General features: G+C 37.8%; 2 protein-coding genes across 6 annotated transcripts in view; one reads left to right on the forward strand and one right to left on the reverse strand.

The window, feature by feature from the left end:
- Positions 1-1,781: 1,781 nt before the first annotated feature.
- The window catches only part of AKTIP (AKT interacting protein), a 54,480-nt gene continuing 41,175 nt past the window's right edge, over positions 1,782-15,086 (reverse strand). For all 3 annotated transcript variants that reach the window (XM_089903049.1, XM_089903051.1, XM_089903050.1), the window contains one exon: positions 1,782-15,028. In XM_089903049.1, coding sequence (XP_089759175.1) covers positions 14,832-15,028 — 197 coding nt within the window. In that variant the 3' untranslated portion in view covers positions 1,782-14,831. The remainder of the gene's footprint in view (positions 15,029-15,086) is intronic.
- RBL2 (RB transcriptional corepressor like 2) overlaps positions 2,143-15,086 on the forward strand; it is a 51,827-nt gene continuing 38,883 nt past the window's right edge. For 2 of the 3 annotated variants that reach the window (XM_022555076.3, XM_089903048.1), the window contains exons 1-5: positions 2,146-2,472; positions 4,789-4,919; positions 7,147-7,347; positions 10,571-10,635; positions 14,132-14,260. In XM_022555076.3, coding sequence (XP_022410784.2) covers positions 2,230-2,472; positions 4,789-4,919; positions 7,147-7,347; positions 10,571-10,635; positions 14,132-14,260 — 769 coding nt within the window. In that variant the 5' untranslated portion in view covers positions 2,146-2,229. Of the gene's footprint in view, positions 2,473-4,788; positions 4,920-7,146; positions 7,348-10,570; positions 10,636-14,131; positions 14,261-15,086 lie in introns of all 3 variants that reach the window. The other variant, XR_016390971.1, reaches the window with a different exon arrangement.

The following is a 15,086-nucleotide window of genomic DNA, read 5'->3' on the forward strand; positions in this document are numbered from 1 at the left end:
TCGTCCAAACCCCTGCACTGAGATGCCATAACTCTAGCATGGCTTCTAGCAGCATAAGGCTGTGTCCTAGGGTGACTCCAGCCCCTATTATTGATAAAATGCCTGCCTGAGAAACCTCAATGCTTCCAGAATTTAAAGATTGTTCTTGCCAACACCTGAGGAAAGGTCTCAGCCTTCCCTTTCTTATAGCATTTACTAAATAGGGCTTACAATTGTGATACCTTCCTCTGTCCTTTTGAGATGTACAGTTGTCCCTGGTATCTGCAGGGATTGGTTCCAGGAGCCCTGCAGATACCAATAACTGCTGATGCCCAAGTCTCTTATATAAAATGTCATAGTATTTCCATATAAGCTATGCACATCCTCTTGTAAACTTTAAATCATCTCTAGATTACTTATAATACCTAATAAAATGTAAGTGGGATGTAAATGTAAATGCTAAGTAAATAGTTGCCAGGGTACGTGACAAATTCAAGCTTTGCTTTTGGAACTTCCTGGAACTGTTGTGTGTATTTTGTTTGTTTGTTTTGTTTTTGTTCTTTTTTTTTTTTAAAGGGAAAGTCTTGTTTTCAGTGAGGTGTTTTTTCTTTTCTTTTTCTTTAATTAAATTTACATATTTATTTATTTTTGGCTGTGCTGGGTCTTCGCTGGGGCACACAGACTTTCTCTCTAGTTGTGGTGTGCAGGCTCCTCATTGTGGTGGCTTCTCTTGTTGTGGAGCATGGGCTCTAGGCGTGTGGGCTTCAGTAGTTGTGGCACGTGGGCTCAGTAGTTGTGGCTTCTGGGCTCTAGAGCACAGGCTCAGTAGTTGTGGAGCATGGGCTTAGTGGCTCCACGGTAGGTGGGATCTTTCCAGACCAGGGCTCGAACCCATGTCCCCTCATCAGCAGGTGGATTCTTAACCACTGCGCCACCAGGGAAGTCCCTGTTTTTGTTTTTCTTAATATTTTTGATCCACAGTTGGTTGAACCTGCAGATGCACAACCTGTGTATACTGCAGACCAACTGTATATCCTACAAATCAGGAGTGTCTTTCTCAATGACCTGAAAGCCATTCCTTTGATATGTAATCATCAGGAAGTATAGAGTCTCTGACTCCCAGTCTCTGTGGCAGGATACAATCCTAACTTCAACAAATTGATAACTAGCAGGTCCACTTGGCCTAATCACATATATAGTCACCAACCCTCTGTAACTTTTTGCTTGAGCTCTGCTCCCTCCCCATCTCTACTCTTTCCTTTTCCCTTTAAATCCCCAATTATCTCTGCACAATTCAGAACGGAGTCCAGCACTTTCCCCTACTGTCAGGAATGACTGCATAAAATGTTTTCATCCCTTTCACTGATGTCTAGCTTTGTTTATCTTTGACAACAGGCTTCTCTAAGTGACCTGGGCTTCCTCACAGTATGGTGGCTGGGTTCAAAGGATCAATGAAGACAGAAAATGACCCCATAGCAAACCAGAAATGCCTTAGGGCTCCTCGTGCATGAAAACGTTTTATACCATACCCCTTTAAGAAATCAAAGACGACTGGAAACAAAGTGATTCATATAAATTTTAAAAGAGAAAGCAAAATGAAAATAAAAATAAAGGAAATGTAAATTTAAGCCAATTAATTGGGTGACTTAGAGTAGGACAAATATGTCACTTATAGTGAATGTAAATTCACCCTATGGGGAAAAAAAGAATTACTACTTAAAAAAAAAAATCCAATAATTATTTGAAAGTCGCAAATAAAATTAAAACATAGGAAAGAGCTAGAATTAGGAATGACGCCGAAATTTGAATTTAGGCAGACAGGCCCTTACTATTATCTTTATTTTTTAGATAAGGAAACGCAGGTGATGAGTGTTATTTCTGGGGACACTTTGGACACTAAACCTTCACATGTCAACGTTTCTTGGATGTTTTCTCTTCAGTACAGCCCTGCTGAATGGTCTCCCGATGAGGAGGTACTTGAAACGGAGAGAAGTCGCTTTTATTTCCACCCGAGGGAGACGACGCGAGATGATTTTTCTACATATGAGTTTTGATCCCCGTGGGCCCCCGGCCTGGACTACATTTCCCATCAACCCGTGCTCGGAACTACGGGCACCGATGTGTGGTCCAGCGCCGTTGGCCGCGGCGCAGTCGGCAATCAGTCGGCCGACTGGCGGGCGCTTCGCGGTTTGAATGGCTGGGGGCCCAGGCCCTCGGCTCACCTGAGGCCCCGCCGCCCAGGTGTGCGCTATGCCGTCGGGAGGCAACCAATCGCCGCCGCCGCCCCCCCCTCCCCTTCCGGCGGCGGCGGCCTCAGATGAGGAGGAGGAGGAGGATGCTGAGGCGGAGGACGCAGCGCAGTCGGCCCGGTCGCCGGCCCCTCAGACCCAACAGCGGTTCGACGAGCTGTGCAGCCGCCTGAACATGGACGAGGCGGCTCGGGCCGAGGCCTGGGACAGCTACAGGAGCATGAGCGAGAGCTACACGCTGGAGGTGCGCCCGGGGGGAGGAGACCAGCGGCTTTCCGGGCCTAGTGGTCCCGCCCCGCCTCCGGGAATGGGGCCCCTTGTCTCCCCGGCTCGGGCGCCCCGCGGTTGGGGGGTAGGGGGGACCCCCTCCGCCCCTGCCGGCCCCGGCTCTCTGGGTCCCCAGCCTGGAGCAGGGAGGGAATCCTCTTTGCGAACCTTCGTCCTGGAAACCTGGCTTTTGAAAAGCTCTGTAGCGGCCCTGAAAGTGAACTCTGTCTCGCTGCTCTTCCCCCTCCGGTTCCGAAGCGGGAACAGCCCTTGCCCTAAAGTAGCACCGCGAGGCAGAGGTCGTGCTGCGGTCCGATTACAAAAACAAGCACCTTGTTGGCAGGATGAACAGGTGTAGTTGTCAAGACCATACACAGAAGGGGGTGGGGTGGGGCGGGGGCTTGCCTGCATTAGCTCTGAAATTAACCCGATGTTAGCGCCTGCGTTTCTGGGCTTCTTCTTCAGTTCTTTTTGAACTGTACTAAATTGCCTTTGTCCAGGCCATTGCCTCCGTTTGAGTAAAAGCGTTACGTTTCGAGCTGTGTTTATGTATGTGTGAACAAAGACGAATTTTTCCCCTGCGCAAATTAAACGGGCTTTCTGCCCGCCTGGATAAAGACACGCATTTGTCTCTAGGAAGTCAGGACTGCGACGACCTTGAGGACCTATTGGTCACTCCAGACATTGCCCAGGACTCTTATAGTCGCTGCGATCTAGGCATGTTTTGTCCCTTTCTTCCGACGGGGCTTGCAGCGGAGAAAATGGCCATTCTAGCCAGTGAGGCTCAACCCTGTAGGCACCTCCCCTTTATGGGCCAATGGGAAGTGACACGGAAGTCTGCATTGTTTATCCGCTGTTTGCCTGTGTGAGTGGTATTTAAACTGCAGGCCATACGATTTTAAGTTGTTAAATAGTTTGTGGAAAGAGTAGGGCAAATAGGCTCAGAATGGGAAGGCCTAACCGAGGTGTTATTTAACTATAAGAGGGTGTTTTTGCCTGTGTGGCACTCACTAAGGTTATTATTTTTTTATTCTTGCATTAATAGAATTTTAATTCAGTTCCTTATTCCCATTTTTACATCTGCAGCGGGGCGGGGTTGGGGGGGAAGCTAGTAATATACTGGCTTTGGAACCTGACAGACCTAGGTGACTTTGGGCAATTTACTTACCCATTCCAAACTCAATTTTATGGTATGTTACTTTGAGATATTTGTACCTACCTTACAAAGCTGTTCTGATGGTTAAATAAGGTAACGTGGAGTTTCTGGAGCATGAAGCACTCATATGGATAGCGCTTTGGAGTTTACAGAGCTCTTTCACGTGCTTTGGTGATCTGGCTGAATAGGCCATGTTCTTGTTTCTTTCCTAGTGGTTCCTGTAGGCAGACAAAGAGAAGGACTCTTTTTTGGTGATGGGCATAAGTGCCTCCAAATAAGCTCTTATTTTACCCTCAGGATAACCCTGTAAATTCGATAGAAAAAGCATTATTTCAACTCACAGCGGTTAAGTTGTGTGAAGCCCAGGGTTATATAAGCAAGTGACAAATAATAGATGGTTAGTAAATTATTTTTAAAAATAACTGTTTGATTTCTCAGTTTTTTAAAGACTTCGATCTCAGATTCTTAGCTCAGTTTACCCAATAAGTGAATGATATTCATTCATTTCCCAAATATTTTTTGATCACCTGTTCATGGCCAGACACTGTTACGTAGGTGCTGGGGATAGAGCAAGGCACAAAACATAAAATCCCTGCCCTTGTGGAACTAGTAGTCAGGTATGCTGTAAAATAATGTCGGGTGTCAGTCTCGTGGAAGTGTACCCTGGAAAATAAAGTTCGTATGATATTTAATATAGAATAGTGGTTATAGAATTTTATCTTTTGATTTCTTTTATTTTCTCAATTCTCACGGTCCTCAGGTAAGAAAATTGAGCCTCTACAATTGTTAAGTAATTTGCCCAAGGTGATCTACTCCCATGCTGGGACTTCCACGGTGTATGTCCTGAGAGAGAGCACCAGGTGGAATCTGTATTGCCTTTTATGATCTTGAAAGTTACATAGCATCACTTTCACCTGTGGTACTGGTTGAGACAGTTCAAAGTGAGAGAACACAGACTTCAACCTCTCCGTGGAAGAATGTCAGTGTCACATTATACGGAGAGCATTTGGGACAGGGACATCATTGAAAATGCAATTTCCCACAAACATATAAATAACACTTTGAATTTAAACGAGTTTTTCATACTGAAATATATATAGTTCATTAGCTAAAAATCAATTTTCTTTTATTTTACAGGGAAATGATCTTCATTGGTTAGCATGTGCCTTATATGTGGCTTGCAGAAAATCTGTGCCAACTGTAAGCAAAGGGACAGTTGAAGGAAACTATGTATCTTTAACTAGAATCCTGAGATGTTCAGAGCAGAGGTAACTATGTCAGAGTTTGTAGAGTGTGACTAATATAAAAGCATAGTGACAGTAGGAATTTCTCTTTATCATTTTCTAAGCATTTGTACCTATGGAGTGCTAAATTTAGAAGTTAGGTCATGGTTTTTCTTTACCACATCTAAGTTAGTGTCCATTATATTTTATTTCTTTGGTGAAAAATAATTAAATTTTAACGTATTTGGTACTTGTATGAAGCATTTACTATTAGGTTATCATTACATTTAATTACATTAAGATAATCAATTACATTTTCATTCCTACTAGGTTAATATTACACAATGACTTATCATTGTGTAATATTGGGAGAACTCTAAGTAAAGATACTCTAAATTGAAAAAGTAAATATTATATGGTATTAAACTGAGAACTACATGTACTGGACTTGTATCTAAAGAGGAAGCAGAAATTGCTTTTTCTATCTGTTGTGTAATTGAATTGATTACATTTATTATTTGTGCCATTTGGGTTAATTTTCTCTTGGCTTATTAAAGATTGGTGGAAAAAGGATGTTTGGCATTTTGGAGGAAGTGCCACTGTCAAAATTTATGGACCTAGTGGTTTAAAAAAAAATCACTTACTATTAAAATAACAAGAAATGTAATCTTTTAGCTGAAGTCTATTTATTAACCTTGAACTCCATCCTGAGTTATATTTAGACCTAAGAACAAGAGGCAGTGTGTAAAGAGTTGAACACCTGGGCTGTAAACCTGCAGAAGTGGGCTTAAATAAGGTGCAAAGTATAATCATTACAAAGAAGAAAAGTGGAGTCAGACTCATCCAGTTAAATGACAGACAAGGGACTTTAGAAGCAAAGGTCAAATTATGGAATCATCATTATAAACTCTAGTAAACTAAGCTTACCTAATATTTTAATGCAAGTAATATCTCAGACTTCAGTTTTATTTCCAATTCGAAAGCTCAATTTTTATTTTTAAATTTTTACCTATGGGTTCAGATTATTTACTTCTCTGCAGCAATGGACTAAATGAATTAAAAAGAAAGAGCAGATTGGGAGAAGATATTTACAGTGTAACAAAAGATTAGTATCCAGAATTACATAAAGGACTACTAACAAATAGTTAAATAATTGACAAATAGCTACTAAGAAATGGGAAAAGTATATGATTTCACAAAGGCCTAAACTCACATAGCTAATACATGTAGGCAAAGATGTTCAGTCTCACAAGTAATCAAGGAAGTTCGAAGTAAAAATAAGGTAATATTTCATTCTCATCAGATTGGGGAAATTTGGAGTCTCATGACACCAAGTTTGGTCATTATGTAGGGAAATAGGAACTCTGTATTGCTGGTGTACATTGGAGAGAGTATAAATTGGCACAATCACTCTAGTGGGAAATTTGGCAGTATCTAGTAAAGTTGAAGATGCATATTCTCTGACTCAGCAATTCTGCTTCTCAGGGTAGTTCTTAAAGAAACTTCAGCATACAAGTACAGAAATGTGTTCATTACAGCATTTTTGTTATAGTGAAAAATTAGAAACCTCAATTTCCATTGGTTGGGGAATGAACGCAAAACATGGTAGTTCATATGAAGGAATATTTTTAGCAATTAAAAATTAGATCTACACGTAGCAACATTAATCTCATAAACATATTGAATGAAAAAACAAGTTGTAGAATGCTACTTACAGTATGATACCATTTATATAAAATTTTAAAACCACACATACAAAAGATACTACTAAACTGTTTATGGGTACATATATAATCACATAGTAAGTGTAAAAACTCGGATGGGAAGACTCAGACTATACAGTGGAGCTTATCTTTGGGGAAGAAGAGTCCAAAGGGAACTGGCTGTTTCTGTAGAATCTGAAGCAAACATGGCAAAATGTATTTGATATGTTTATATTTGTTAAATCTGGCAATTGTTACATGAATGTTGGTTATGTTCTCTGGTTAACTACTTATTTTCCACTTCTTTTGTATTGATATGTATTTCATACTTTTTTTAAACTTTTAGGTAATCTCAGGAAAAGAGATTAGGGAAATTAGATTTGGAAGATGAGAGAAATAAACCAATCTGTGAGATTAGCCAGAGAGGCATGAGTTGTGATTTTATATCACTGTCTAAAAGTAATATAATTTAATGAGTTAATTTCAATTTACTTTTAATTATCTAATTTGTATATTTTACCCTGTGTTAATTACACACAAAAAAACTCATTTTTTATTTTTAATATCAGCTTAATTGAATTTTTTCACAAGATGAAGAAATGGGAAGACATGGCAAACCTACCCGCACAGTTCAGAGAACGGACTGAGAGATTAGAAAGAAACTTCACTGTTTCTGCTGTAATCTTTAAGAAATATGAACCCATTTTTCAGGACATTTTTAAATATCCTCAAGAGGAGCAGCCTCGTCAACAAAGAGGAAGAAAACAGCGGTATGTTTCTATATTTGTTAAGCAGGAATACACATTTGTCTGTACTACAGTTTTGATCCCTTAGTTTGTGTCCCTCAGTTTATTTTGCTGGTCTTAAGAAACAAATGTGATTTCATAAGTAATCTTTTTTTCCAATAATAATTTCTTGCTTTTCATTGTATGTTAGCTCTGAAGAGTTTGGCTTCTTTCACATTGCAAAATGTGTGGAATCTCTGTTTCTATAAACTTTCCCTGTTCATTTAAGCAACCAAAAATGCAAAAATCAGACCTTAGATACTCTCACCAGTTAGCAATCTTGGGTATAGAATTTGACTACTTAATGTTCTATTATCGACGATATTGACTATTTCTATTATTTTCTACATATTATAATACATATAGACTATTTCTTTATTTGACTTTTATGTCAAACTGAACAGTGAAAAAATCCTCCTGAAAAGGCTTCTCTATGTATTTTGATGTTTACAACCAGTGAAAAGTAGAGAAACTGGATTGGGGGGAGAATGGTGGAACTGAAGACTGAAACTATTATGAAATTCTGCTGACTATGTCTGCAAATCTGTAAACTTATTCTGGCTCGATGTTTTCCATCTTTCCTGGTAGATAAGGGCAATTATGGGATACAAATTCTCTAATTTTATCACGAAAGTTTTTTTCATAAAGTAGAAATGAAAATTTGTTCTTAAAATAGAACTAGAAAAATGTTGACAAGAAAAGTAGGGGAAAAGAAGTTATTGTAATTGAATGAATAATGTTTGCTTCTCTTTCAATATAAAAATGTTCCCAAACTGTGAAGGATGTTTACAGTAAGTGAGCAGCTTTAAAAAATAAAACAATGTTCATTTTTATATACTTGACCCCACTGATACAGAAGCAGCTGGTCTAGTTTGCTTGCAGTTTTAGGGAATTGTCTATTTATAATTAAGTATTCTAAAGTTTGGATAGAAGCTTGTTTCTGAGTCTTAGTGAGGCTGATATGATCATTTATAGAAAGATATAGAATATCTTCTTTCTTTGAAGTGTTGTAAAAATGATTTCAGATTGTATTTGCTTTGATATTTATTAGGGTGTATGGACTACTTAATTCTAATTCAGAAAATTCTAATAAGTTTATCTAAAAATTTACATCTATATCACCCTGTATACTTTTTATTAGTACTTTTGGCTAATATTAGTAATAGTAATGTATACCATTTACTGAGTATTTATTATGGGGCAGGGACTCTTCTAAGACTTAAGCATGTATTACTTCAGTTAATCATTACGATGGCTTTATGAGGTTGATACTGTTGTTACAGGTGGGGGGGAAACAAGCCTTTGAGAGGTTAAGTAATTTGGCCAAGGTCACACAGTAAGTGTGGAGCTCTTATTGAAACTTAAGTAGTCTGCCTGCAGAACCCGTGTATTTCACCACGACTCAGTACTGCATCTCACACACTGGTCTTTGAAAATTTCTCACTGAGTATTTATTGAGAGCTTACTGTATGTAGGATACAAATGTTAAAAAAACAAACAAACAAAAAACAAAACCCAGAGTCACTGTCTTTTGAGAGCTTACAGTAAGTATAGTCAGGGAGAGGCATGTATAAGTGCAAAAGATAATAGAAATGTAGGACTTTTGAGGCAAAAATAAGCCACTCTGTATAAGACAGTTAGGTAAGGTTCCATGGAGTAAGCAGAAATAGGACTGGAAGGATGGGTAGGATTTTGATAGGTGAATTTGGAGATACAGGTAGCCTTCTATGCAGAGGATGAAGAATGAAGACACCAAAGCAGCAAAGTAGGAGGAAATTTGGCTGAGTAGGTTAAGTTTGTTCTAGAGTTCTAGAGCCAGTTTTTGGAGTGGCTTGAGTGTTGTTTTTTTCTTCCAGTTTTATTGTGGTATAATTAACATGCAGCACTATATAAATTTAAGGTGTACAGCATAATGATCTGACTTACATACATCATGAAATGATGACCACAGTAAGTTTAGTGAACAGCCATCATCTCACTTAGAAATACAAAACTAAATAGAAAAAAAATGTTTCTTTGTGATCACAGCTCTTAAGATTTATTCTCTTAACTTTCATATATAACATACAGCAGTGTTAATTATATTTATGTTGTACATTACATCGCTAGGACTTATTTATCTTATAACTGTAAGTTAGAATGGCTTCTAAAATGTTTGACTTTTATCTTGCTAGGTATCAAAACTAGGTAGTTTATCACATGCCTATGGTGGGGAGCCTACTTTTTAAAGCAGGGCAGTGACGTTTAATCCTTGCCATCGACTGGTGAATTAAATACAGTATTATACCCAAGTAGAATGATCTTTTAGCAGATGGAGAGACTAAGGCACATGGAGAGCAAGTGTACTTAGCTAATGACAGTGCGGGAACTAAACCCCAGTCTTCAGATTCTTCTCTTCAAAGCACCTTGGTAGAATAAAGCTATTGGAATATGGAGCCAACAGATGTCTTACCTAAACATTGGCAGAGGATTTGGTAGAAAAGCCAAGTTTAAAACAGGTCTAAAACTCCCTGTAGCAGACATCTTAGCAAATATAACAGGCACACTTTTATTTTCCCCCTTCCTCCTCCCTGCAACAGGTACTCCTAATGATAGAAATATAAGGAATTATGGGGAGCCCCGAATTTACATGAAAAAGTCCTTTTGTGGGACTTCCCTGGCGGTCCATTGGTTAAGACTCCGAGCTCCCACTGCAGGGGGCACGGGTTCGGTCCCTGGTCGGGGTAAGATCCCGCATGCCATGCAGCACAGCCAAAGGAAAAAAAAAAAAAAAAAATCCATTTGTGACTCGATATATAATCTGGAATGTCTTTAGGGAGGGAGGGTTTACATTTCATCAACTATGGTGGAGGGGAAAAAAAGTTGGAGGAATATCTGCCTGCATACATGGGTCTTAAAGCAGCATTAGCCTTGCTGATGTCATCAGAAGGACTATTGTTACTCGTTTTATTTTCTACCTTACTTATCTTGACCTGCAAAAGCTTTTACACTTCTTCAGAATTTTCTTCTAAGATGAGTGCTTTCCCTCGCTCCCAGCTATTCCCTTACCAGTATTTGGTTGGAGCAGAACTTCTGCACATTTTCCATGTGAAATGAATCTGCTGTCACTCCCTCTAACTGTGGGTTTTGTTTCTCACCTAGTTTACAGTCATTTGTCATGTCTTTTTCTGATTCTTCTGTTATCTCATGACTTTTTTCTCCCCCAAAGGCGACAGCCCTGTACCGTGTCTGAAGTTTTCCATTTTTGTTGGGTGCTTTTTATATATGCAAAAGGTAAGGAAAGAGTGATATTTATTTAAATATTAGTTTATTTAGAAGTTCAGGTACTACTATTGTCAACCTATAATGTGTATCAGGAAAAGATTCTCACTGAAAAATTTCTCAAGGATTTTAGTCCCAGGTTCTTTTTTAAGTATTGCCTTTTCATAAGAGTCTTTTGAAATTCTTTACAGTATCCCAAACTTCCTTCATTAAATGGAAAATCCTTCGTTTTGTTCTTACACAGCATTTTTTCCAAAGCACATTATCTCTGAATTATGGACTGAAACACATTAGTGTGTCTGTGCTTATATCTTGGGCTGTATTTTTCACGAGACATGTCTTATTTAATTGAGTGGGACTGATCGTTCTCAGAGTAGTTCAGATTACTTTTTACATCTTGTTCAGGTAAATATGCTTGATCAAATACCTTTAGATACAACTTATTTTCTCTACCTCCTCTTCTCACTTAACCTGTCCAAGGTCTGCATTCAGTGAAATACATTTTTATTCTTATTATTGTCCTCTCTGTATTTTTTTAAATCAGGAATGAATTGACTATCACTAAGTTTATTGAAATGAAATATAAAATATGTGTAAAATTTATGTAGCTTATTCCTAGGCATAGTGTCTTTTTTTTTTTTTTAATTGAGGTATAGTTGTTTTACAATGTTGTGTTAGTTTCTACTGTACAGCGAAGTGGAGTTCCCTGTGCTATACAGCAGGTTCTTACCTCTCTGTATTTCTATGTAGAAATGATTCTTACTAATATATAGAAGAGCAGAAAGTACATTTACACAGCTTTTTCTATAGATTATATAGAATGCCTTTGCCATTAAGATATCCCAATAAAATGCAAGGTTAAAATCAAAGAATTATTAGAGCTGGCAGGTGTTTCATAAGTATAAGAGGTTCTCATTATTAGATCAATTTGTCCAACTTATTTAAAGAGTCAGTAACTGAGGCCCAGAAACTAGCTGCTAGAAACAGAGCTAGGATTTGAATCCACATCTCCTAGCTCTTGGTTTCATGCCGCATGTGTAGGCCCTCTAGCAGGGATGTGTCACTCCCTTGGTGTCAGTTCAATTTGTCTGATTGTAGCTGGTCCTTTCTAGCTAGTTAGGTTAGAACTTATCCTTCCTTCCCTGAGTTGCATGCTTTATTGAAAAGAAAAATCTTTCTTTTGTCAAAAATAAGCTCTTGGTTATTTTTGCTTTCCATCACACTGGATGTTTCTTTAGCAGAGATGAAGGTGGTGTGATCAGTGGCATGAAATTTAGAAAGACTTAAGAGCATATAAACTGTTTTCATGATGGTTGGAACATTTGCTACCACTTGGCTTACTGTGGCTGGTGTTATGATATTAGTCTTGACAGTAGATTGTGGGCAGGTATATCTGACTTCTAGGATTTATATCTGTTTTATGTCTTATGACATATGTATACTTGGAGGTAAGTATTTGGTACTATATAAATTATTGGAAGAGAAGTGTATTGTCTTTATTTAGGTTTTGGTCTCACTTGATCAACTGGGGTGGCACAGCTTTTGTCTCTACAATTAACTCAGTGTTTGAGTTTTACCTTACTGTTATTAATTCCGATATAATTATTTGGTCTAAAGAGCCTTTGTCTACCCACGATCCAGCACTATGATCGTTTATGATTCACTAGGATCTTTTCCAATAGAGTAGTTTAGTTGGTTTTATTCAGTTCTTGATTTAGTTATTTGGGGGACGGTGTACTCTTATAGACACCTTTTTCATGACTTTGTCTGCAACAGTGGGCATCCCAGATTATCTCATTCCTGATAAACAAGCTAACTTTTGCCTGTTATCTTTGTTGACTTCCAATGGCAAGTACACACCAGTGACAAGTTTGGGCTTGTTGTCATGAAGGGCTTTGTGGACTGAAGACTGTTAGGTGCCACTTCCTGTTTTACATGTTATCCCAAGTCTTCAGTCAGATTATCTTTGTTGATTGAAAGATAAAATATCTCACGAAGTGAGATTTATTTCTAAAGTCAGGATTTGAAATGTAGAGTATGTCATGATGGGAGAGTCGTGGAGTTTAGGTTCTGATCTTTAGGGGCATTTCAGATTTTTGTTAGAAGTCACTGTGCTGCCAGTTATTTCCTTCCATGGCAGGTACAACACCAGCGACAAGTTTAGGCTTGTCAGTGTGTAGGGCTTTGTAGCTTGAAACTGGTAGGTACCACTTCCCGTTTTACATCTGAGGAATTGAGTATATTTTAATATTAAGCATCTTTTTTGTGAAACCATGCAAGTTAGTTTGGTTATATCAATGCAAAGTTTAGCCTATTAATTATCATTTGTCTTTTTGGCAGCAGAAAACTATTTTTTCTCTTTAATCCATTTAAATTGATTTGTTGAAATATTTCCATCTATTAAAAAAAAAAAAAGAATTGCTTATCCTGCTACGCTGAGGTAAGTGGTAACTTTCTTTAGAGGAAAGGAGAGAAAACAGCCTGAAACAGAGTAGTGTGAGTGTGTGTGTGTATGCATTTGGGTAGTCATTTAGTGTGAAAGTGTCAAGGTTTAGAAATAATTCTTCAGACGTATGTTAGCTATTTAAGTTGAACTCATCTGATGTTATAAGAGTGTAAAATCAATATGAAGCATATATATGCAGTGTTTAATGCTTAAAGATACAAAAAAATCTAGAAATATTCCTTAATTTCTAAGAATAATAGAACTGTTTTCACTGCCTATAAAAACTGTTTTCAATGTTAGAGTTAAACCAGAACTACAGAAATGACATGTTTCTTTAGGTTTAGGTTTTGGTTTATTTTTTTGTTACCAAGCATCAACAATTATTCTTGAGATACTAGCTCTAGAACTGAAATATCTTTTATTGTGGTCCTGTTGCGTTAATTTATATGAGCTTGTATTACTACATCAAAAGTATTTAAAATATTACCGTTAGGAGTCTGATTATAGTTTCTGGTCTTTTTAAAATACATACATGAAAAAATAATTATATTAATCATTTTTTCAGCTTTTCCCATCTAAGCATTTCTACCAGTTTTCTTGACAGAAAAATATTTTCATACCAAACAGTTTCTTACAGCTTGAGATAATTTATGAAGTTGTTTGTGTTCAGAATTTTCAAAAGAAAAACCAAGTATGATAAAATTTTGATCAGCTATTAGGCATTTAATAAATGCTTATTTAATGAATGGCATTTATAGTAAAGTTTTGGTTTTTCTTAAACTCTTTTTTTAAAAATACTTATTTTTAAAATTTCTTTATTTGGTTGTGCCAGGTCTTAGTTGCGGCCGGCGGGCTTCTTAGTCTTGCTCTTATCTATCTAGTTTAATAAATTTCTAAGAGTTTAATATTTCAAACTGTAAATTTGCCAAAACACTTTCTGTAGCTCTTGAGTCAGCTTTGTACACTGTTGTATAATGTCATTTTAACTAAAGGAAGAAATTATTTTAAAAATATTGTGAAGTTGATGCAAATTTAACTCTATAATTGTTTATAATCCTGTAGGTAATTTCCCCATGATTAGTGATGATCTGGTTAATTCTTATCATCTTCTGCTGTGTGCTTTGGACTTAGTTTATGGAAATGCCCTTCAATGTTCCAATCGTAAAGAACTTGTGAACCCTAATTTTAAAGGTAAGTTTGTAAATCAAAGACTGTCAGACAACTCACATTTCTACATTATGTTTACTGTTGGGAGTTGTACACATACTATGGCTTTCCTAGCATCAGAGAACATAAATGCTTTTCAAAGCTTCATCACCAGAGTACTTACACCTAGGAGTTGAGCTCTCTGTAAAAATATTTATGGAAAAAGAAATTGCAAATATCACAAAGTTTAAAGTCTTAGATGGCAACTTTAGAAGTTTCTGAAATATATATTCAACAAGAAGAAGGAATTTAAAAACCTGGAGTAGCAAAGATGACATTAGAGCTGACGGTGGTTTTCTACATTGGCAAGTTTCATGGCTGACACACAGGAGGAGGTCAAAGCAGATTTATTGAAAGAATCTCCATTTCAGATCTTTTCTATAGAAGAGGAGTAGCTATGGTTCTAAAATAAGTAAAATGAATTTTCAACTCTAAACTAAAAGGTGTTTAGAAATGATAGTTATTTTGGCAATCCATTTAGTAGGCTTTAAGGTATATAATTTCTATGAATGATATACAGTAAGAGACCAATTATGTATAAAGCAAATATTAAAAATTATTTATTGGGCTTCCCTGGTGGCGCAGTGGTTAGGAGTCCGCCTGCCGATGCAGGGAACGCGGGTTCGTGCCCCGGTCCGGGAGGATCCCGCGTGCCGTGGAGCAGCTGGGCCCGTGACCCATGGCCACTGAGCCTGCGCGTCCGGAGCCTGTATTCCGCAGCGGAAGGGGCCACAGCAGTGAGAGGCCCGCGTACTGCAGAAAAAAAAAAAAAGTATTTATTGAGCTATTATATAATGCTGCTGCTATTTGA

Source organism: Delphinapterus leucas, chromosome 20, assembly GCF_059928025.1.
Source record: "Delphinapterus leucas isolate spDelLeu-1000000601 "Yukka" chromosome 20, BTC_Dleu_Yukka2, whole genome shotgun sequence".
In the NCBI taxonomy this organism is placed as follows: domain Eukaryota; kingdom Metazoa; phylum Chordata; class Mammalia; order Artiodactyla; family Monodontidae; genus Delphinapterus; species Delphinapterus leucas.